A 21,713-nucleotide genomic window follows, 5' to 3' on the forward strand; every position below is an offset into this window, starting at 1 on the left:
CATAATTTAAATACTGCAATTATTTATGTTTTTCAAAATTCATTTTTCCTTGCATGGCCAAAGAAGTAATCACTCAGTGATAACCTACTGGTTGGTGAACCTCTTTATACTTCTCCCTGGGGAACAAATGCAATTTGTTGCCAGGACATAACTCATAGTTTATGCAGCTTGGCAGGACTTGCTAAACTTATGGTTTTTAGCTTTTTTTTTTTGTATTACAGACTACTTTGATAATCTGGCAAAGCCTCTGGATCCTTTCACAGAATGATGTTTTTAAATGTAAAAAAATAAAAATATATAGGATTACAAGAAAGAAGAGAAATACAAATTTCAAAATATATATTTTGAAGTTCATAATTAAGAATTACTCCTGTGAAGAGCTTGCAGTCCAAATCATTTAGTATTTTATTAAGTGTTTGCTAAGCACAAGGAAAGAGGTAACTATGGGTAAATAGACGAAGAACCAATCTCTCAGAGTCAAGATGATCCAGGATCAAATCCAACCTCTGACAAATGTTGACTGGGTAATCCTGGGTAAATAATGAACCTCTCAGTAATCTTGCCAACTCTCTAAGGCCATACATTGCAGAAAAGGGGATGACAGCTTGTGCCGGCAGAGGAAACTGTCATATACGATTCTTAATACCAGAGAAATAAGAGATCCAGTCCCTACTCCTATGATTGAATGAATAAAATGAATAAAGACTTCATAAAGTGCTTTCCATGCAAAATACTGTTGTAAACATGGGTAAAGATAGAAAAGGAAGACCCTTCTTATTTTCAAGGAGGAGAATAGAATCTACTAAAGGAGATAATACCAATGTCTATTCTATATAACTAGGAAGAAGACACTCTGGGAAGCTGTAGGGTACAAAGACAAAACAAAATACAAGTTCCCTGCCCTCATGGAGGGTGTCCAAATATAACCCCATAACTCTTGAACACCATTTAGGTTTATGGAGACAAGGATGCTGATGGCTTCTACCGTGGGGAAACTTGTGCCCGACTCGGCCTTATACCTTGCAACATGGTCTCAGAAATTCAAGCTGATGATGAAGAAATGATGGACCAGCTCCTTAAACAAGGCTTTCTCCCTCTGAATACCCCTGTGGAAAAAATAGGTAAGGGTCAACCTACAGCACCAGAAGTTGGAGACTGTTGCCTTGGTTGTTTTCAGCCTTTTGCTCTTCTAATTTTATAGCATCCAGATCAATGATCAGCACAATAGGGGATCTGTTCTGTGACCTTTATCTGTTGCAAATTATTTGGGAAATAGGAACACCAAAGTGCCTTAGGCAAGATCACTTGACAAAGCAATACTTTGGGGGTCTTATTGGATATCTCAGGACTAAAAAGGTTCTGAACATAGAAGACCCCTGTGCTTGCTAGAACTCAGTGGTGTAATATCACTCAACTGGTACCTAAGAATCCTACAACTAGAAAGTATAAAATAACTACTTGTTTATTATGTGATTTTTTTTAAGTCTTTAAACATTATCCTATCTACAACAAATGGGAAATTATGATGGCAGTTATTTCATCCTTCAAGTTAATACTGCTTATTCAAAAGGTTTAAAAGATTTTGTTGTTGTTATGGTGGTGGTAGTGGTGGTGATTCCTTTTTTACATTCATTTTAATTTAGGTAGGTATCATTCATTCATTTACCTTAACCTAATCACCTTAAATCAATGATCTTAATCCAGTGGTTAAGCATTGGTTGAAACCATTTTCTATAAGTCTTCAACAGAATTCTTTCACATCGCTTATTCACATTTTTAAGCAATAGAGAAAATCTACCTAGCCCATACACACAAAAATGACTTTGCTCCTTCCAAAATAACTATAGAAATTGAGAAAAAGGGAAGTTTTGTGTAATTCAGTTCTAACATTTTAATTGTTTAAAATTGAGGTTATTTTAATTCAGAATTCAAGAACACACTTCTCCCACTCCAAATTCTCAAGTTTAAAGAAAATGTACAATGGAATGCATCATAATCCACTCCAAGAGACATCCTGTCTTTGTGAGGGTTTTTTATAAGCAACCATATTGAGTTCAACTTGAAACTTGTACATGTCTAAAGTTTAAATATGAATATATTTTGCATAATTATTTTCATTTCTCCTCCCCCACCTTGACTTGAAGTCCATGAGAATGGAGGTCTTTGAACAGCTTCATATCTTCTCCTCTTTTTTATTTGTATGCATCCCTTTCCTGAAGTCAACTGTGATCGTTTCAAAGAGAGCGCTCTCTCTGTACACCACAAATCCCGAAAGTCTAAAAGAGGTCTGTGCTAAGAAATAGTAACTTGATTCATGTGATCAAGGAGGTTATTTTGAGCTGTCTACATTGACTTTTTGTGTCCTGTACTTTTCTTCTTTTTCTTTCTTGTTCTTTTTCATTTTTGTTTATGGTAGAGGGACCCTTAACCTCTAGGGTTATTTATCTACTTACCCCCACTCATTCCTTAAGAAACATGCTGATGGGGCAGCTAGGTGGTGTAGTGGATAAAGCACCGGCCCTGAAGTTAGGAGTACCTGGGTTCAAATCTGGTCTCAGACACTTAATAATTACCTAGCTGTGTGGCCTTGGGCAATCCACTTAGCCCTGTTTGCCTTGCAAAAACCTAAAAAAAAAAAAAAAGAAATATGCTGAAGGTGGTTGTTCTCACATTCCCAAGGTAGAATGTCCAAGATAAGGAGGGGAAGGTCCTAACTCTTTCCTTTTTTAATTTGGAATGTTCCCCTTCTCCATGCATCTGTTCATTTTATTCTCTCTTCTCTCTCTCTTCCTCTATCTTGATTCTTGCACCTTTCTCTTTGTTGTTCAGTATCACCATACCTGTTATATCTGTCCAATTTTCCCAGACTCAACTTCCCCAAATTAGCTGTCAATGGGAAAAGGCTACATATACACATATACACTTCCTTCTTTTGACCCTGAGTAAAATCCCTCTCACTATACCTCCCTCTCTCAGCCACCCTCTTTTCCCCTGCTGATCTTTAGCTATCAGCTGGAGCTTCAGGCCTCAGGTTGTTCCCAAGTTCAGGGTCCTGTGTGGTAGGAAACAATGTCATTCACTAGCTCATCTGGCCAACCCTCAGTGTTTGTTGTAAGTAAAACTAACCAGCATGTTGCTCCTATATCGCTTCTTCCACACTTCAAAAACATCCATGCTTCTCTCATCATCTTAAGAAGTAGTGCTTCTCAAATTTCCTTGTAATTGCATCATCCCTATTTTCATATCACATCCAGCTTCTGGAAAAAACAAACCTATAAGTTCGGGTATGCTTTGCTCTCTTCATTTTAAGGAAACACAAATTAGAAGTCTGGAAAGTTAACTGTGGTCACTCAAAAGCTACATGATCAACTCTCATTGCTTTTAAACCATTTGCCTTGGGTGCATTTTCATTTGTTTGGTATCTCCGGGGGGGGGGGAGGAATAATCACTATTGATAGAATTTTAAAAATAGTTTTGGGGGAGAGGGAATAGCTTTAGCTCTATTTAAGAGATGGAAAAAAAATCCATCTTTGTTCTGGAAGGAGATGCCATTCGCAGAGCTAGTTTAATCATTGAAACATTACAGAACCATTTCCTTAGTATAAGCTTAGCACTGGACTCTATCATCTAAGGTTCAGTCTCAGCAAGATCGGAGAGGAACCTGATCAAGTAGACTGAATGAAGATGACGACCATTTATTAAGACCTGGAAAGGCTGAAATCTGTGTGGGTGGAGCAGAGTCTCATACCACTACCATCACCATCACTCACAATAAACAGATCCTTGAGATGTAGAAAGATATAAAGAGAGAGAAGGAGGGAAGGGGGAGAGGAGAGAGAGAGAGAGGGAGAGAGAGAGAGAGAGAGAGAGATTCCTAACTATTTTCCTGGACTCCAGAGTCTGATAAAGCTATGGATTCCTTCTCATAATGTTTTTAAATGAATAAAATAAAATAAAATATTGGGATTTAGTGACAAAAACAAAACTGTTCTTGTTCTCAGGGAACTTACACTTATCTAAGGGAGTGTAAGGAGCAAAACATGAGCAATTGTGCAGCTAACATCTGAGGCATGTAGTTATTTATGGGGAAAGTTTTGTTGTATGACTTTGATATTAAAGGAGCTATACCCTTGCCAGGTGGCTGATGGTCTCTTCCTTTATATATGATTTACTCTCTCCCTCTCTCAATTATAAGTAATTTAATCAATAAATTGGAGGAAAGGAAACAATCCAATGACTAATAATGACCTTTATAAGAAAAAAAGAAAAACAGGACAAATGCAATCTAAGGCAACTGTTATAAAGGAACAAGCAATTCATTCTGTGAGTAGATGCTGAGCCTTGGTTGGATCTTGGTTCATTCTCTTAAAGGGAGTGGGTCTCTTTCTAGCCTGCTAGGTCTGTGATATGGCTTAAACATTAGGGAGGGCAGACATATTTTTTTGAATAACTTGATGATAGCTTTCTTCTCTTCCCTCCAACCCCTGGAACAGAGAGGAACAGACGGAGTGGCAGGCAGCACCCTGCATCCACAAGAAGAATGGTGGCTCTCTATGATTACGACCCAAGAGAAAGCTCTCCTAATGTTGATGTAGAGGTACTGACCCAACACTGTTTTGGTTCATTCCTACAAAACCCATCACCTGCAACCTTGTCTAAAGAGGGCCCTTTCCAGGGCAGTAGTAGAGCCAGTTTATTTCCTGATCAAGCAAGTCAATGTCTAGATTTTTAGAGTGAGCATTAACACCTTGAAAATCAAGAAATGCTACAAATCAGGGCTTGATGTAGTGTTTCATTGATTGTATAAATATAAGAAAATAGTGGAGAAAATATTAATAATGCATATTAAACTTAAAAAGTGTGATCCATTTGTGTATCCATTTGTTTGGACACGCCGGTACCACACCCCATCCACTTTCACCTTTCTTGCTTCCCTCCCAGAGGAATACTGCTCATCCCTGCCAGGAAATACTCAAAGGGGAAAAAAGGTATCCTCAGTTTCTCCAACTGCACCACCTGCACCCTTAATATTTTCCTGTGGACAGAGATGGTACCACCAAACTCTCAGGTGCTAGTTTCAAAGAGTGAGGCCAGCAGTTAACTGCCAGCAGTTTGATATGAGAGAGGGGAAACTCAGCTGCTATCATTCCTGAACCACTCTTTTCTAAGGAAAGCAACAGGTCTGAAAAAAAATATGAGATAAACGGAATGTAGCATTTTGTCTTGAGACTATCAAACCAAGGCAAATGAAATAGGTGTCGACCCTGCAAATCCCTATCTTACAATTCATTCTCACTTGAAGGTTTACAAAGCAGTTTTCTTCATAACAACTGCTAGAGGTAGGTCAAATATTGAGTTATTTGACCTGGATCTGCAACTTGCCTACATAAGCTTGGGCCAGTCCTTTTATTTGTTCTCTCTGAGCCTTAGTTTCCACCTCTGCGCAATGAATGGACTAGATGAAATGATCAAAGTTCTCTCCTAGAGCAGATTGCTATTATCATCCCCATTTGACTGAAGAGAAGAGTGAAGCTCAGAAAGGTAGTTTCCTGATAGGACTTAGAACCACAGATCCTGAGATAGGATGTTCATACTATATAAAATAACATTAATTTAGATAGGATTGTTATTTTTATTATATTGACTCAACCTATCCATGAACAATTGATAACTTCCCAATTTTTTAGATCTGACTTTATTTGTATGAAGTGTGGGATGTTCTTAAGGTCATCTGAGAACCTCTCATTCTAAAGCCTACAGATCTCTGCAGGTACCTAGTTATAAAGCAATCGTATTATAGGAACTGAAGCACTCCAAGACTGAATCATGGGCACTTGTGTGACCTTGGGCAAGTCACATAAGTCTTAGAAAGATTTTGTGAAGCACTAATTTTATAAAAAAGAAAAATGGAACAATCTCTGCTCTCAAGAAGTTTAGTATATGGAATAAGTTTTTTCAGGAAGTGGGAACCTGATCTATGTGCTACAGCATGTCCCAAGTCTTAGTTCAGTTTACAGCTTCAGTAACTTAAATGTTCCCTAAGAATTTTTAGGACACTTAATACGTCCCTTTCTTGCAACAAATTTTGTTAAATTTTCTTATTTACTGAGTCTGACAGGACTTAAACTTCTGTCCCTAAACTCAGTGAGATAAACTTACAGAGCTCACTTGCATATGATACCTAATGGGGATAGATAGATAAGATAGATGCTAGAGACAAGTAAAGAAAAAGAATAGCTTGGATAGATTAGATTGATAAATAGACAGATGATAGATATAGATATATAAGTATCTATCTAAATATAAAGTGCAGGGGTGGCTAGGTGGCACAGTGGATAGAGCCCTGGAGTCAGGAGTACCTGAGTTCAAATCCGGCCTCAGACACTTAATAATTACCTAGCTGTGTGGCCTTGGGCAAGCCACTTAACCCCATTTGCCTTGCAAAAGCCTAAAAATATTAAAAATAAAAAAAAATAAAATGCAAAACAATGCATATCTTTTTTCATTCAGTCCTTACAACAACCTTATAAAGCAGTGTTATGATTGTTTCCCATTTTACAGGTGAAGAAATTGAAAGTAAAATAGATAAATGATTTGCCTAGGATCATATATCTAATAATGTCTAAATTAGAATTTGAACAAAAATTTTACTGACTCTAAGTCTAATTCTTTATCTATGACATGTATGACACTTTCACCTTGTATTCATTTTCTTAGAATTATAAATATTTTTATGGTAATGGTAAAGGTATTAACTTTTTACTTACAACTTGATTCAAGAAACATTAATAAATCACCTACTCTGTGCATGCTAGATGGTGAGTTATTTGATCCAAAATGGAAAAATCCCTACCCTTAGAATTTTTCATTGTATTTTCAAGTTTTTGAAGATACCTATGGTCCTATGTAGGTGGTACAATGGATAGAGTTCTGGGCCTATAGTCAGAAAGACTGGAGTTCAAACCCAGTCTGTCACATGTTGTGTGGCCTGGATAAGTTACTTAACCCTATTTGCCTCAGTTTCCCTAATCTGTAAAGTGGACTAGAGAAAGAAATAGCAAACCACTCTAGTATATTTGCCAAAAAAAATAACAAGCAAAAACCTCATGGATAGTATGATGCAAGGAGTATAAGATTCAGACACAATTGAACAACTGGGCCACAGTGGTCCCAGAGGTCCTTATGCTCTAAAAATAAAAATCTCCCATTAAGGAAATTCTAGACTAATGACAGAAGATCATCAGTTTAGAGTTGGAAGGGTCCAGTTAGTCCAGACCATTTACAAAATGAGGAAACAAACTCAGAGAAGTTTATGTGACTTCTCCAAGGTCACACAAGTGAACTTAACTCAATCGTGTGATTCTAAATGCAGTGCTCCACATTTTTCCAAAAAGAACAGTGAATTCAGAGCTAAAATGGCCCTTAGAGATCATCTGCTCCTATCACTTTATCTTGGAGATAAAGAAACTAAGACCAAAAGGCTGGAAATGATTTCTCCCAGTTTATAGTAAGCTTATAATTAGTTGCAAATTTGGAATCAACCTTAGTTCTTTTGAGTGTAGACCCTTTTTGCCAACCAATCCAATCACCAATTACGCATTGTTTCCCCACTATGTGTGTACAATACATACTAAGGAAAAAAAAAGACAAAACAAAACCAATCCCTGCCCTTAAAGAAATGACAATCTACTAAATGTATAGGAACACATAAAGAAATAATCATTTGAGGAAGAAAGAGTGAGCATTATCAGTTAAGAGGAATTGCAAGATAAAAGGATATTATACAAGATTATAATTATATATATAAATTAATGTAACTAGTCAGTTTTGCGATATGCTGTCAAAGAAAATAGACAAGAAAATAGATCTGAACAAGATATATAGCACTCCTTCCTTCCCTTTCTCCCTCTCTTTTCTTTTAATCTCTCTTTTCCCCACTCTTCCTAACTTCTTCCCTTCTTTCTTCTTCCTCTTTTCCTCCTTTCCAGCCTTCCACCTTCCCTTATCCTTCCTTCTTTTCTTGCTCCTTTTCTTTCTGCCTCTGTTCCTTCTCTTCTTTCCTCCCTCCCTCCCTCCCTCCCTTCCTTCCTTCCTTCCTTCCTTCCTTCCTTCCTTCCTTCCTTCCTTCCTTCCTTCCTCCCTCCCTCCCTCCCTCCCTCCCTCCTCCCTTACACCTTCCTACTTCCTGACCTTCTGTAAATTCTCTTTATTTAAATTTAACAAGCGTTTCTTAAGTACCTGCACTATATACTGGACTAGATCCTAAGGCTATAGGGACAAAATTGAAATAGTCTGTCCACATGTAGCTTATACTCTGTATAGTTTTGTGCCATCCTCAATAAGCAGGGGGGCAAACTTGCTTCAGAGGACAAATACATATTACCATTTCTCAGATAACCACATAGAGGAAAACAGTATTGTCAAATTTATTTTCACAACTATTGCTTCATTACATCCTAAAGCTGACTTCTTTTCCTTCCTCTCTTTACAGGCAGAACTGACATTTTGTACAGGAGACATTATTACTGTGTTTGGTGAAATTGATGAAGATGGATTTTACTATGTAAGTTTTAAATGTTCCAAAAGAAGTTATTCTTGGGTTATATGTGTGTATGTGTATGTGCATGTATATGTGTATGTGTATGTGTATGTGTATGTGTATGTTTCCCCCTGAAAGAAGAGGGACTCATTTGAATTATAGAAAATCTAGTTAACAAATTTTGCCTGCGTTTTTTAAACGTGTGTGTGTGTGTGTGTGTGTGTGTGTGTGTGTGTGTGTGTGTGTGTAAAACACTCACCTGTGAAGGCAGCAAGGTGTAATGTATAGAGTTGATCCTTGATTCAGGAAGACCTAGATTCAAATCTGTTCCTGATACATACTGTCTATATGTCCCTGTGTGACTCCCCTTACTCTAGGCACTTTCTAAGATTCAGAGAAGGTACCAACTTGGAAGAAGGGAGAGAGGGAAATGGAGAGAAGGGAGAGGAAGGGTGGGGAGAAGGAGAGAAAGGGACAGAGGGAGAGAGAGAGGAGAAAGAAAGAGAGGAAGAGAAGGAAAGAAAGAATGAAAAAATATAATTTCCATTCATTAAGATAATATATCTATTCTCTGATCTGCTTTCTTTTGTATCATGGCTAATATGGAAATGTTTTCCATGAGTAAACATGTATAATCTACATCAAATTGCCTTTTCAAAGAAGGGGAGAATTTGGAACTCAAAATTTTGTAAATGAATGCTAAAATTTTTGTTTCCATGTAATTAGAAAAAAATTAAAATTAAATGTCAAAAAGATAATATATTCATTGAAGAACAGAAAAATATTATTTTATAGATGTATCCACACATATAAATCTATTTTAATTTAATTCTAAAAGGACTCATTAAACACTTGCAATGTGTTAGCTGTAAGGTAGTGTAGAGCCAGCTTCTGAGCTTGGAAGACTTGGATTTCAGTCTGGCCTCTAAAACATATTGCCTGGTGACAGCACTCAGTAGCCCACAGGACACTCTCTAAGATTCTAAGTCACAGAGAATGTGCTCATCTTCATTGTGGGAGGTATGAAGAAATCACAGGTTTCATGCAGGAGCTCAAAGTGTATCATAAAATGTATCAGCTACTGTGCTAGAATAGAACCAGAGATAAAAGAAAAAAGTGACAACAGACCCTGTTCTCAAGGAGCTGATATTCAATTTGAAGATAAGGAGAAACAGCTTCGTACATATAGTCAACAAAAAATATATTGAAATTACTGATTGAAAGAGGTACTCAACCTGTGATTTCGTGGATATAGACATCTCCTAGGTAAGGAAACTCCCATTCTTAATGTAGATACAAAATCATTCAAAGTGTGAGACAAATAATTAATAAGTCTAAAATAATAACTCTTCTTCCAAAGCTTCATTGTAGAACAAAATCTAGCAACAAGTATCATTAGTTCTCTGACTCTGTATAGAATTTCTCTTTTTGGATCTGAGAAAGAATCCAAAGTGGGGTGGAGTAGAGTATAAATATGTCTCCTGTCCCTGGTTGGGATAAGTATGTTCTCGCCAAACCTTATTTGTCAATAAGAGCTTTAGCTGCTATGAGTGAAATCAAATTCTTTCCAAGGACAAATTAAAGGAATTCATTTAGATTCTCAAATGTTATGCCACTAGGGCAGAAACTCTAGTGGGTACTACTAGGTTAGAACAGCATCCTGAATAGCCCAAGAGCCAGAGTATGTTCATCATCATAGACATGAGCCAAGGTAGGAGAAGCCCATCCCTGCCTGGATTAAGTGGGGTCAAAAGCATTTCTCACCCACAGTATTTCTCCAAACCTCTCTGCTAAGCTAAAGGGGGGGGGCGTGTTCTGTGTTGTAAGAACAAATGCAAAATAATCAGGTATTCTTGACATACAAATCATCACTAGCACTTACACAATGCTTTCAAGCTGCAAGGTGACATAGTGGACAGAGGTCTTGGAGTCTTTGAGTTCAAATCTAGCCTCAGACACATCCTAACTATGACCCTGGACAAGTCACTTAACCCTGTTTGTCTCAGTTTCCTCATCTGTGAAATGAGCTGGAGTAGTAAATGGGAATATCTTTGTCAATAAATCCCCAAATGGAGTCATGGAGAGTTGGACACATCTGAAACAACTCAACAACAACAATGTATGGTGCTTTACAAAAACTTATCTTAGCCTAACAGTAGGAGGTAGGTGCTATTCTTGTTTCTGTTTTATTGATTAGGAGACTGAAGCAAACAGGGTGAAGTGATCCAGGTTCACACAGCTAGTAAGCTTCTGAGGCCAAATTTGAATTCAGGTCCTCCTGAATAGCTGGTGCTCTATGTACTGCACAACTTAGATGCTCATTCTGAGTAATTCTGAGTAGCAAACACTGTTCAGGGCTGAAGATACAAATAAAGCAACAGAAATGGTCCATGACCTCATGGAATTTACAATCTGACCAGAACTACACATGGCCAGGGAGAGGCACTTTTGTTAGAATCTTATATATTATAAAATAGATAATATCCACTAAAATCCACCCCAATCCCATCATGCAAGCAACATTGATTCTTAACAGCTGCTGTCACTGAAGATCATCAAATCCACCAAGCATTAAAGATTTCTAGTGTGAGCCTGTTTAGTGCTGGCCTGTCTAGGATAGCCTGTCATCTCAGGACTAGCCTGGATATGTTTGGAGAGGCTTTTGACCTAAGGGTTGGGTACCAGGGGATGAATATTTTTTGTGATCTCAGTATTTCTTATAACTGTCTCATCTAGCAGACATTTTGACATACATCAATACAGTGTACCCCCTTGACAACAGAATCACACTCTTAGATTCTTGGAGTTAAGTAGTTTATAAGTTACTTAGACTCATTTATTAAAGACATTTATAAACATCAGATAAAACTAATTGCTCTTACTATTCACATTCATGTGCAATTTGGTTCAACTTCATTTCTAATGCACATGAACTATCACAATGAACTTATCTAGATTCAGAGAAGTACAGGAATTCACAGAAAGGAACATCAAATTTTATCCAGTTTATCAACCCCCCTCTTTTTATCAGCTGAGGAAACTGAGGAACAGAGAGGTTTAAGTGATTTACCCACAGTCATTTTAAATCCTTATTATTAAGTGACACTTGAGTAGCAGGACATTGAAATGTTTCTGGAATTGGCCTTGTTCATCTTTGATGGGATTAGTTGACCAGAAACTTCCAATTACTTCTTTTCCATTCATTCACATTTCCAGGTCTAAAATACTAGCTCTGAATAATTAGGGACTATTATTTGAATAACCCCCTGATATTTAAAACAGTCAAATATTCAAATGGAGTTAAAATTTGAAAAATGAAAATATAATCATGGTGAACTAGATGGACTGCTAGGCAGGAATTCGGGAAAAATCAGCTTCCTTACATCAAATCTAGCCTCAGGCACTTCCTAACTGTGTGACCCTGGCCAAGTCTTTTGATTTTATTTGTCTGTTTTCTCATCTGTCAAATGAGCTAGAGAAGGAAATAGCAAATTACTCTAGTATATTTGCCAAGAAAACACCAAATGGGGTCAAAATGGCTAAAAACAATAACAAAAATATAATTATATTGAAATACAGCACGGTATAGTATATAAAGAGTTGGCTCAGAATCATGAAAACTTGGGTGTAAGTCTTACCTCTAATGCATAGTTATGTGGCCAAGACTGTTATTTAATTCTTCCAGGTGCCTCTTTTTTAAAAAAAAAATTATTATTTAAGGCAATGGAATTGAGTGACTTGCCCAAGGTCAAACAGCTGGGCAATTACTGTCTAAGTCTGGATTTGAACTCAGGTCTTCCTGACTCCAGGGCCAGGGCTCTATCCACTGCACCATCTAGCTTCCCCCTTCCAGGTATCTCTAAGTTGAGATTAGTTGATCATCTACTTTGGTAGGAGTTTTTTTCAGCAGTATTTCTCTACACTGATGAAGTCATAGGCCTAACTACTAGCAATAATAGTGCTAATAATACTACCACTTGAATTGAATTAATAATTAGGAGGAAATAAAAGACTTAATCTTAGAAGACAATAATTAATGATTTCTTTCTCTTCCCATGCACACATTTTTCTATATCATAGGGAGAGCTAAATGGACAAAAGGGCCTAGTCCCTTCAAACTTTCTGGAAGAAGTGCCTGATGACGTTGAAGTCTACCTTTCGGATACACCATCCCGTTATTCTCAAGATGTCCCAATGCGTACCAAGGCTAAAAGGGTAAGCAGTTGTATTACATATTTTTAATATATGTTCCAGTCTTTCATATATGTTGTCTCATGTTTTTCTCTATGTGGACATTTTACACTTGGTGGGTTTGGAGTGGGGTGGGAGAAATGTACCACCTGAAGCATTGCAATATGTTCTTCTGCTAGTTGCTCAGTATTGGAATCTGAAATTTTAAACTCGATTTTATTTGCTTTAACAAACAGTTCCATTTTAATTCTAATTTTGTCAACTTTTATTCATAAAGGAGCTTCCCATGTGTTACATAGACCATAAAACAGAAAATATGATAAAACAAAAAAATGACAATAGCTTTTCTTTATAGAGAAAACCTAAATTAATTTTGGTGAGCAATGATTGTTATTTGCTTACTTCCATTAAAGTCTATCAATTTCCCTCTAACATTAACATTAGTGTACTACTTCCTATACTTTTTTTTAATCTGAGATTACATTCGTGTTGAGTGTTTCATCTTTATTTTGTTTCATCACTTCAAGTTTTTCTATATTATATATTTTATATATATTTTTATTTCTTTGCTCATCTGCTTGGAAACAGAAGAAGAGTGTTCATTTCACACCTTAATAAGGCAATGTAGCCTTCACGTAAGTGAGCAACTGAAGATACCAATAAGATACCCATTTAAACTACCTTGCAATAACTAATGCAGTAGTCTTAAGATTTAACTTGGGTTTCAGAAAAAGAAATATGTCTCAAAAAATCATTGGCCCAAAAATCTGAGGATGTTGCTTTTTTCTCATTTATGAAGCTTACCTGAATTTGTCATAAAACAAATTCACTTGTGTTCATGCCTCACTACCATATTGTAACCAATTCATGAAAAGGTCAACATTTGGAACATATTTCTTAATGAAGAAAGCATTTCTGTTTACGTAGAGAAGTGTTCCAATGTCTAAGGATTCTAAAAAGCAAAAGCTGCAGATTGCATTGTTAGCCAATCCCTGAAAAAAAAAGACATAGTCCATTACTTGGAAAGCCTTTTATCTATCCCTCCAAATAATTAATAAGAAGATTATAATTCACATGAATAGTTTAATCATGTTTACCTGGAGTTGTCTAGTAACATTAGCAACCTCAAATCCTGGCTTGAACTACCTAGAAATGTTTTCTCAGGCAGTTCAACTTCTGAACCTACAAAACATGATGCTATATAGTCCATAACAAACATTTAAAAACAAAGAAACAAATCAACCAACTTCTGGGAAACACTGAATAGTGTTTGGTTTACCAATGCAATGTTAACTGTCATGGATCATGCAGCTCAGTGGATGAATGCATTAGAATAAATACATGGTATCTTCAGGTGTACTTGGGATGCTTTACTAAGTTATTTTCCATTAGAATTAGGCCTTGATTTTTAAATCCAAGGAAGCTTGAAGACCCTTGGCTAAATGTTATTTTCTGTAGAACAAGGAACATTTTCTATTAGAATAATACAAAAATTTTATATTAGAATAAAGCATGGCCTAAAATAATGAGGGCTGTGGGAAAAGTGAATTCTATGATGTACATTAAAACATGCCTCTAACTGTGTAGCCTCCTTTAGGCAAACAGGAACTGCATTGTATAATCAGAATAAAAGAATTCTACTGCTAGGGTTCAAGGACTGGCATTATATCTAAAATATCCTGAAATGTTCCCAAATCCTAATCACTGAGAAATACCCATCTTCAATTTAAGATATACAAAGCACACTCTCAAAACAATAAGGGCCTTTAAGCTTTCTTTGATTGCAATTAAGGTTCATTTTAGTTCTTTTTCTTTTTAACCAATGTGCCATCTCTCTCCAATATATATATATACATACAGCACAATAAATTGTGCAAAATGGATTCAAGGACATCAGAATTTTACATCTTCAAGTAGTGTTTTTTGTTTTGTTTGTTTTGTTTGAATACAGTAGGAATTCCTTTGGGAAATTTTGTTCCCAAGATTCAATTACTGGTCCTTAGCCCATTGTAGTTATCCTGGGCTAACTGTTCTGTTGATTCAAAAAAATTCAAATTATCCTTTGCGGAAATTTTCTTTTTTTTTTCTTTTTTTCTTTCGCCATTATTTTGGCAAAATGAAATGTGGCAATTGTTCAGAACCATTAGGTCCCCAAAGCATGTGTCTTAACGCTTGGTGGCCGTTGTACTTTGGGAGGTGACGCTTATATGTAATTTGCCTTTGGTATATTTTAAGCCACTGATAAAAGAAGTGAGTCTTTTTGCCCCCTTTGGTGGGAAATGGGACCTTAAGATATAAACCCCACTGAGTTGATGTTGTTGGCTTTCAAACATTCAATAAACTGTCACAATATACCTAATAGGTTCCTCCTGAGAATACAGGTACGTCAAGGAGAGCACCATCCCCCACAGTCCATCTCCATTCTGGGTCACCTCCGTCATCTATGGGTTCTGGTAGTCCTGGGAGAGGCAGGGAAAGGGCCTCGAAAAAGAAAAAGGGTCTGCTTTCCAAAGGGAAGAAACTTCTGAGAAAACTGGGTGCAGTGAAGTGACCTGTGTACTTCTGGACGACTTGTAACGCCTGGCCTGTGTAATTTCCTTTCATCCCAAACTAGGGCTTTCATGACTCACTAAAGTACTTTCGAAAAACCATCTCCTTTTTTCCCCCTGCCTTTCTGACATCAGTAGGAAAAAAATGCAATTTTGCACTGTGGTCCACTTTAACTGACTGCAAGAATAAAGTGGGCCTGTTGTTCTTTCCAAGTCATTGTTGCCAATCTGCTCTGATTTTCCAAAAGATGATTTGTTGGGGAGGGGGGAACCATTAAACAAGTGGATGAGTAGCGACTGGGATAGCCCACTCCCCATCTACAATATCTCATCTCTTTGCATTTGTTACCTGCCCTTAAAGGGATGATTTCAAGTTTCTCCTTTCCCAAATGCTTGCCTCATGATGCGTAATTGTCACTTAACTATGGTCTTGAAATTCCTAGTTTATTCAGCCTTGATGTTCTGCCTTATAAAATGCACAGTGATTTGTACTGTCTAGTAAATATACAGTGTATACTTTGTATGTGTTCTACATTCAAATGTCTTCATTCTCATTGAAACACGAGTTTGAAATCAAATAACCTGTTACTGGATCCATTTAATGTCTGTAATTTGGGAAAAAAAAAGAAAAAAAAGTTATTTCTTTTTCATTTTATTTTAGACATTGGACTGAGTTCACTGATTGGGGAAAAAAAAGGAATTCCAGATACAACCTAAATATAAAAATCTCATGTCCTATAAGTCATTCAAAAATAAAAATCAAAACACTTTAAAAAACTTTCTTTGGATTACTCTCTTCTATGTAATGTCTGAGTCCTCCAATCTGCTGGAAAGCAACCATTTTTGCCCCTTCCGTGTCCTTCCGTAGCTGTGCAAGTTTTGGTTCAATCATTTTTCATTTTATTGATGTTAGCGTGAAATACACGGAAATGGGCTCATTAATGAGGTGTCACGTGTGCATGTGTGTCTATAACACTACATCAGACACAAAAGCACGAGGAAAGCATCCTAAAATTTTGAGCCCAGCTGCTTCCATGCCCATTTTTCAGTATTGGCATCTGCTGAACAAAAGCGGTCTTACCAGTTGCTGGCCAATCTATTTGGCAGTAGCTCTTTTGTAACTCTTGTCCCCTTGAAAATTGTTTTTACTGTTTATACATACTTTTCAGACTGCCTTTCTTTTGTAATTTATGAAAGGTTTATAAATGATCAAAGCTTCCCCCCATTGTGTCTTCAAAGAACTCGACTGTAAATTATTGTAAAAAAAAGCGATAATTTGTGTGTGCTAGATGTATGAAATTCAAGACAACTACTGGCCTAAACTTGTGGTTAAATATTGTGTGGGTGTGTGCATGTGTACAGTTCATGTAAAATATTTTATGTAAATAAAATATTTGATATTTTATAGAATGTTGTTGAGACATTTCTTTGTATACGTTGGAGCCTCACTCATTAATGTTGTTTAACTGCATTGTTAGTTATGTCTTCCTTCAGATAGAATATTTCTAGTATTCTTTTCAAATATAATCAGCTTCTTTTGCAATCCTATGGATTTTATTTCACAGTGTCCTTGAAGAGTCTATAGGCTTCACAAGACTACCAGTGGGGTTCATGAAACACACAAATGCTAATGCTGCAAGTATTTCTGAAACATGAATTCTGTCAATGCATGATCGTTGTAGAAGATCCATTTAAAGACAAATAAATGCAGGCATCATTAGCAATTTTTTGTTGCTTAGGACAAGCGACACAGAAAGAAAACTACCAAGAGGATGGGGGGGGGAGGGGAGGCAGCAGCAAGGGATCAGAGAAGAACTCACTTGGACTATACCCTATACCCTTTATTTCTTGATAATGAATTATGGATGTCAGAAGTTTCTAACTTTGAAGAGCTACCAGTGTCATTTTAATTTTAGCACTCCAGGATTCCTTGTTGCTTTCAAAGCTCTCCGTGTTCTATCACCTACTATTAATTTTGTTCCCCATGTTATTAATATTGTAGATACATATCTAACCCATTGTGGAATGTAAACCCCTGGGGACAGGAAATGTTTTCCCTTTTCTTTGTAATTCCAAGTGCTTAACAGTCCCTTGCTTGGATTGCTCAGTGTTTGAACAGAATTACTCTAGCTCCATCTGGAGAGGGAGAGGTGAAGTGAGAAAATGAATCCTAGACACAAAGGACAATCTGGACTAAGGTGTGGAGGAAGGAGATGCAAGACAAGTTCCATAGGTGAGTAGTCCAATCTGGCTAGAACTTGGAATGCATGACAGGGAGTGATGTGCAATAAGTTTCAAATGGCTATAGAGAAGTTTCTTCCAAAGTTCCTTTTGTCACTAGAAAAGTTTGGGAGTAAAGGACTGGTCTTCTAGGTCTCAGATACTAACCAGAGGGTTGAAGCAGGGGCCAGGGATGAATGTAATATTTTACATCAAACATGGAAAGAAATCTTAGCCATTCCAATTGAATTCCTAAAGCAATCCATGTCAATTATCTTGAAAGGTCTATCTCTGTCCTGTATTTTTGACTCAATTATTAGCAACTGGGGACTATCCTTTGAAGCCTAACTCAGATGCTGCCTTCTCCCGGAAACTTCCTAGAAGGGAGAAAACTAATACACTGAAAGAATGGGATAGAGACTTGCAGGTAGGTGGCACATTGGATAGAGCACTGGCCTTGGAGTCAGGAGGACCTGAGTTCAAATGTGGCCTCAGACACACAGACCTAGCTGTGTGACCTTGGGCAAGTCACTTAACCCCATTGCCTTACAAAACCCCCAAAAAAATAATGAAATAAATACAAAAGACTTGGTGGGGAGAGTCACATTTTCATCAGAGATTGATATAAAGAAGAATAGAATGGGAGATGATGTCAAGAGGTACAGAGGAGAGAGAAAATGGAATTTCCAGTGAAAGGTCTCTAATTTTTTAGTAGAATGTGAAGTGAGGTCCCTAGGTATGAGGGTTAGAGGAACAGAGTGGACAGAAGGTTTGAGGAGAGAAGAGAAAGTATGGAATAGGCTATGGAAGGTGAATAGAGAATCATGATGAGGTTTTTAAGAAGAGATAGTTAAAAGGATTGCTTTACCACAGCAAGTTAATGTTTATGTTTTTGTTTGTCCTTCATTCTCAAAGAGGACCATGACATCAGGGCAGTGATATCATGACATGCAAGGGAGTTAGATTTAAGTGAGGGGGGAGCTATGCAAAGTCACAAACCTCATTCTCTTCTGGGGTTATCTGGGTCTAGTCACCAGATATGGATTAGGACAACTGGAGATGCAATGGATGCAATGGGAGAATATGGCTTTTTAAAGCTAGGTCTTTCCTGGGTCACAGTTTGAGGCAACACCCATTAAGGTTAAGTATGTGACATGATGAGGAAAAGAGGCCAAGAATGACCCCTTACAAAAAGAAGGGAAAAAATTGTTGGGACATCAGCCACACCTATGTATCCTCTACCTAGCCACCAAAGTAATTTTCCTTAAGATCTGACAATATTACTTACTTAACCAGCTCTAACAAAGTTGGCTTCAAGGGTCAAATATAAACACCTTGTTTGACATATAAAGTCTTTCATGATGTGGCCCAAACCCATTTTAGGCCTATCATACATTGTTTGTCTTCATTCCAATCATCAATTTGGTTAAGCACAGTCCTTGCCACCTTCTTAGAATTCTCAATTTCTTTGATGCTCAAGGGCTACTTCCTGTATACCTTTTATGATTTCTCCTTTAAAATGACCTTATATTTATTTTTAATCTATCTACAAATGGACATATTGTTTTCCCTACCTTTAACTAGACTGTGAGAAAAAAGGATTGTCCCACTTTTGTCTAGTATTTTTAGGACAGGGCATGGCACGTTGAATGAAGAAAAATGTATTCTTACCATGATTTTTTTAGGTGAACTCCATTCATTATTTCTATATTTTAAACTGTGACCCAGAAATCCAAGTCCCATTCTGCCATTTTCTCATCCAAGTGTTCAGTTTTCAAATCATATTTCTTCACACAATATCTTTATCAGGTGAGTAAAACACCTATCCTTATGTCCCTATCATCTTCAATTTCTTGTCCAAGATTTTTGTAACCTGAGATTTATTTTTGTGTTAACTTGGATAAATGGCTTTCGTTGCTATTATATATATATATATATATATATATTTGTGTGTATGTATGCACATATAGTCACTGGGGAAATAGTATTTAATGAAAAGGGAGTCGTCTTGGGTATATAAATTGGGATTTCCTTTCCCATAAAGAAACAGTAATAATAAAACTCCAGAACCTAAAATTTATATTCCCTAAATTAATTATAGTTAGGAGAACAGATGTAATTCTTCTTTAAAAATTTATTTTATTTTCAATTTATGGAACAAAACGAGCATTTCCATAACAATAAAAAGATGATTGCACATGAAACCGTAACTCTACCATGCATAACCTATTACCTCCAACTATTATATAATAAAGTTATCATGTAAATTCCTTTTTTTCCTTCTTCTTTTCTTCCTTGAGATGGTTATATCGTTAGACACAAACACACATACATGTAAAAATTTATTATTTCTTCTCAGGATGCAGATAGTATCTTTCTTCATGTCCTTTAGTTTTAATTTGTCTTTTTTATAATAGTCAAAATTACTTAGTCATTCAGTCATTCTTAATATTATTACTGTACACAGTGTTCTCTTGGTTCCGCATATTTCATGTCTTTCCATGCTTTTCTAAGATCACTGAGTTCATTTCTTATAACACAATAGTATTCCATCACACAAAATACCCCAATTGGTCAGGATTTCCAGTTCTTTGCCATGACAAAGAGAGCTGCTATCAACATTCCATTCACATTCGGCTATAATTACTATTTCATCTTGTTTTTTTTCTTGCTTAGACTCTCTTTATTCCTTATCCCTTTAATCTTATCTTCTCCCCGTCACCCTACTCCCAGTTTCACCCACCCCTCCAAAAGTTACCCCACCCTCTCCCCCTACCAAACCCCAATCCATACACCCTTCTAAAAGTCCCTCCCTCATCCTGTCCCCTGGTTTTTTTTTTCACCTCTCTACATGTTCAGATGAATTATACACTCCCAGGGGTACACATCATATCCTCTTCAACCCAAATGAGAGTAAGGATCCAGCATTATCAGCCCTCCATGACCTGACCTCTACCTGCTTCCTCTGTATTAGTTCTTTTCACATCCCATTTTAATTGCTTCCTTTTGCCTGTTCCTACCCAATTTTGCTTTTTTAGAATTATCCTGTCATATACAACTCAGCCCCAACCTTTCTTTCAAACTATCTTAATAAGAATACTAATATTTTCATATATGTAATAAGTAAACCATTTGACCTTAGTGAGTACCTAATAATTAGTCTTTTATGTTTTCCTTATGTTTCTTATGGATCTTTTATATCAAACTTTTTATTGAGTTTTGATCTTTTTGCTACAAATACCCCAAAGTCTTTCAGTTCCTCAAATTTCCTTCCCCTCCCCCCCATTCATTCAGGATGATTCTCAACTTTACTGACAAGCTATTTCTGGAAGCAACACCAGCTCTTTTATATTTCAAAATATAATGTTCTAAGATTTGTTGGCTTTTAAGAGTAGAAGATGCTAGGTCTTGTAAAAATCCTAATACTGCTTCTGTAGTTTTGAAAATGTGGTTATTTTTTCTTAATTGCAGGATTTTCTCCTTAAACTGGGAGTTTTGAATCTTGGCTGTCATTTCTGTAAGTTTATCTCCTGGGATCTTTTTCAGGTGATGAATGGAAGATTTTTTTTTCTATTTCTACTTTAATACTCTTATTCTAAGACTTAAAGAAAATTTCCCTTAATAATTTCTCATGATATTGCATACAGATCCTTTTTTTAAATCATAACTTTCAGATAGTCCAACACTTCTATTTGTTCTCTAAAGAGTTTTTACTAATGAGATGCTTCAGATTCTATTTTTTCTAGTTTCATTATTTCTTGGTGTCTTATAACATCATTCATTCCTCTTGTCCAATTCTAGTTTCTAAAGAGCTATTTTCTCGCTAAAGTTTTGGGATCTTTTTTTTTCCAATTTGTCAACTTTCTTTTCACAGTTTTCTTGGATTGCTTTTATTTTTTCTAGTTTTTCCTCGATCTCTCTTATTTGATTTTTGAATTCCTTGTTAAGTTCAAAGAACTTTTGTGACGAGAGGCTTTTGTTTTAACCTATCTTCCTCTAAATATAAACTCAAATCTTTTTATACCAAAAGTAGCTATCTATGATTGGGTTTTTTTCTTTTGCTTACTCATTTTTATTTAACTTTATATTGATTTATCTTATTTTAGCAGTTTATAATCAGTTTTTAATAGTTTTTGTGAACCAGTCTGGAAAACAGACTAATGCTATAATGATGACAAACTGAAAAACAATAGGAACGTGCATAACTTTATTTG

General features: G+C 36.5%; 1 protein-coding gene across 4 annotated transcripts in view; it reads left to right on the forward strand.

Annotated features, from left to right (window-relative positions):
* Nucleotides 1-16,618, forward strand: part of RIMBP2 (RIMS binding protein 2) — a 535,198-nt gene extending 518,580 nt beyond the window's left edge. For 3 of the 4 annotated variants that reach the window (XM_074205265.1, XM_074205261.1, XM_074205263.1), the window contains 5 exons: nucleotides 953-1,121; nucleotides 4,494-4,597; nucleotides 8,492-8,563; nucleotides 12,620-12,754; nucleotides 15,093-16,618. In XM_074205265.1, the coding sequence (XP_074061366.1) occupies nucleotides 953-1,121; nucleotides 4,494-4,597; nucleotides 8,492-8,563; nucleotides 12,620-12,754; nucleotides 15,093-15,281 (669 nt within the window). In that variant the 3' untranslated portion in view covers nucleotides 15,282-16,618. Of the gene's footprint in view, nucleotides 1-952; nucleotides 1,122-4,493; nucleotides 4,598-8,491; nucleotides 8,564-12,619; nucleotides 12,755-13,318; nucleotides 13,860-15,092 lie in introns of those variants that run through there. The other variant, XM_074205264.1, reaches the window with a different exon arrangement.
* Nucleotides 16,619-21,713: the final 5,095 nt, after the last annotated feature.

Source organism: Macrotis lagotis, chromosome X (genome assembly GCF_037893015.1).
Source record: "Macrotis lagotis isolate mMagLag1 chromosome X, bilby.v1.9.chrom.fasta, whole genome shotgun sequence".
In the NCBI taxonomy this organism is placed as follows: domain Eukaryota; kingdom Metazoa; phylum Chordata; class Mammalia; order Peramelemorphia; family Peramelidae; genus Macrotis; species Macrotis lagotis.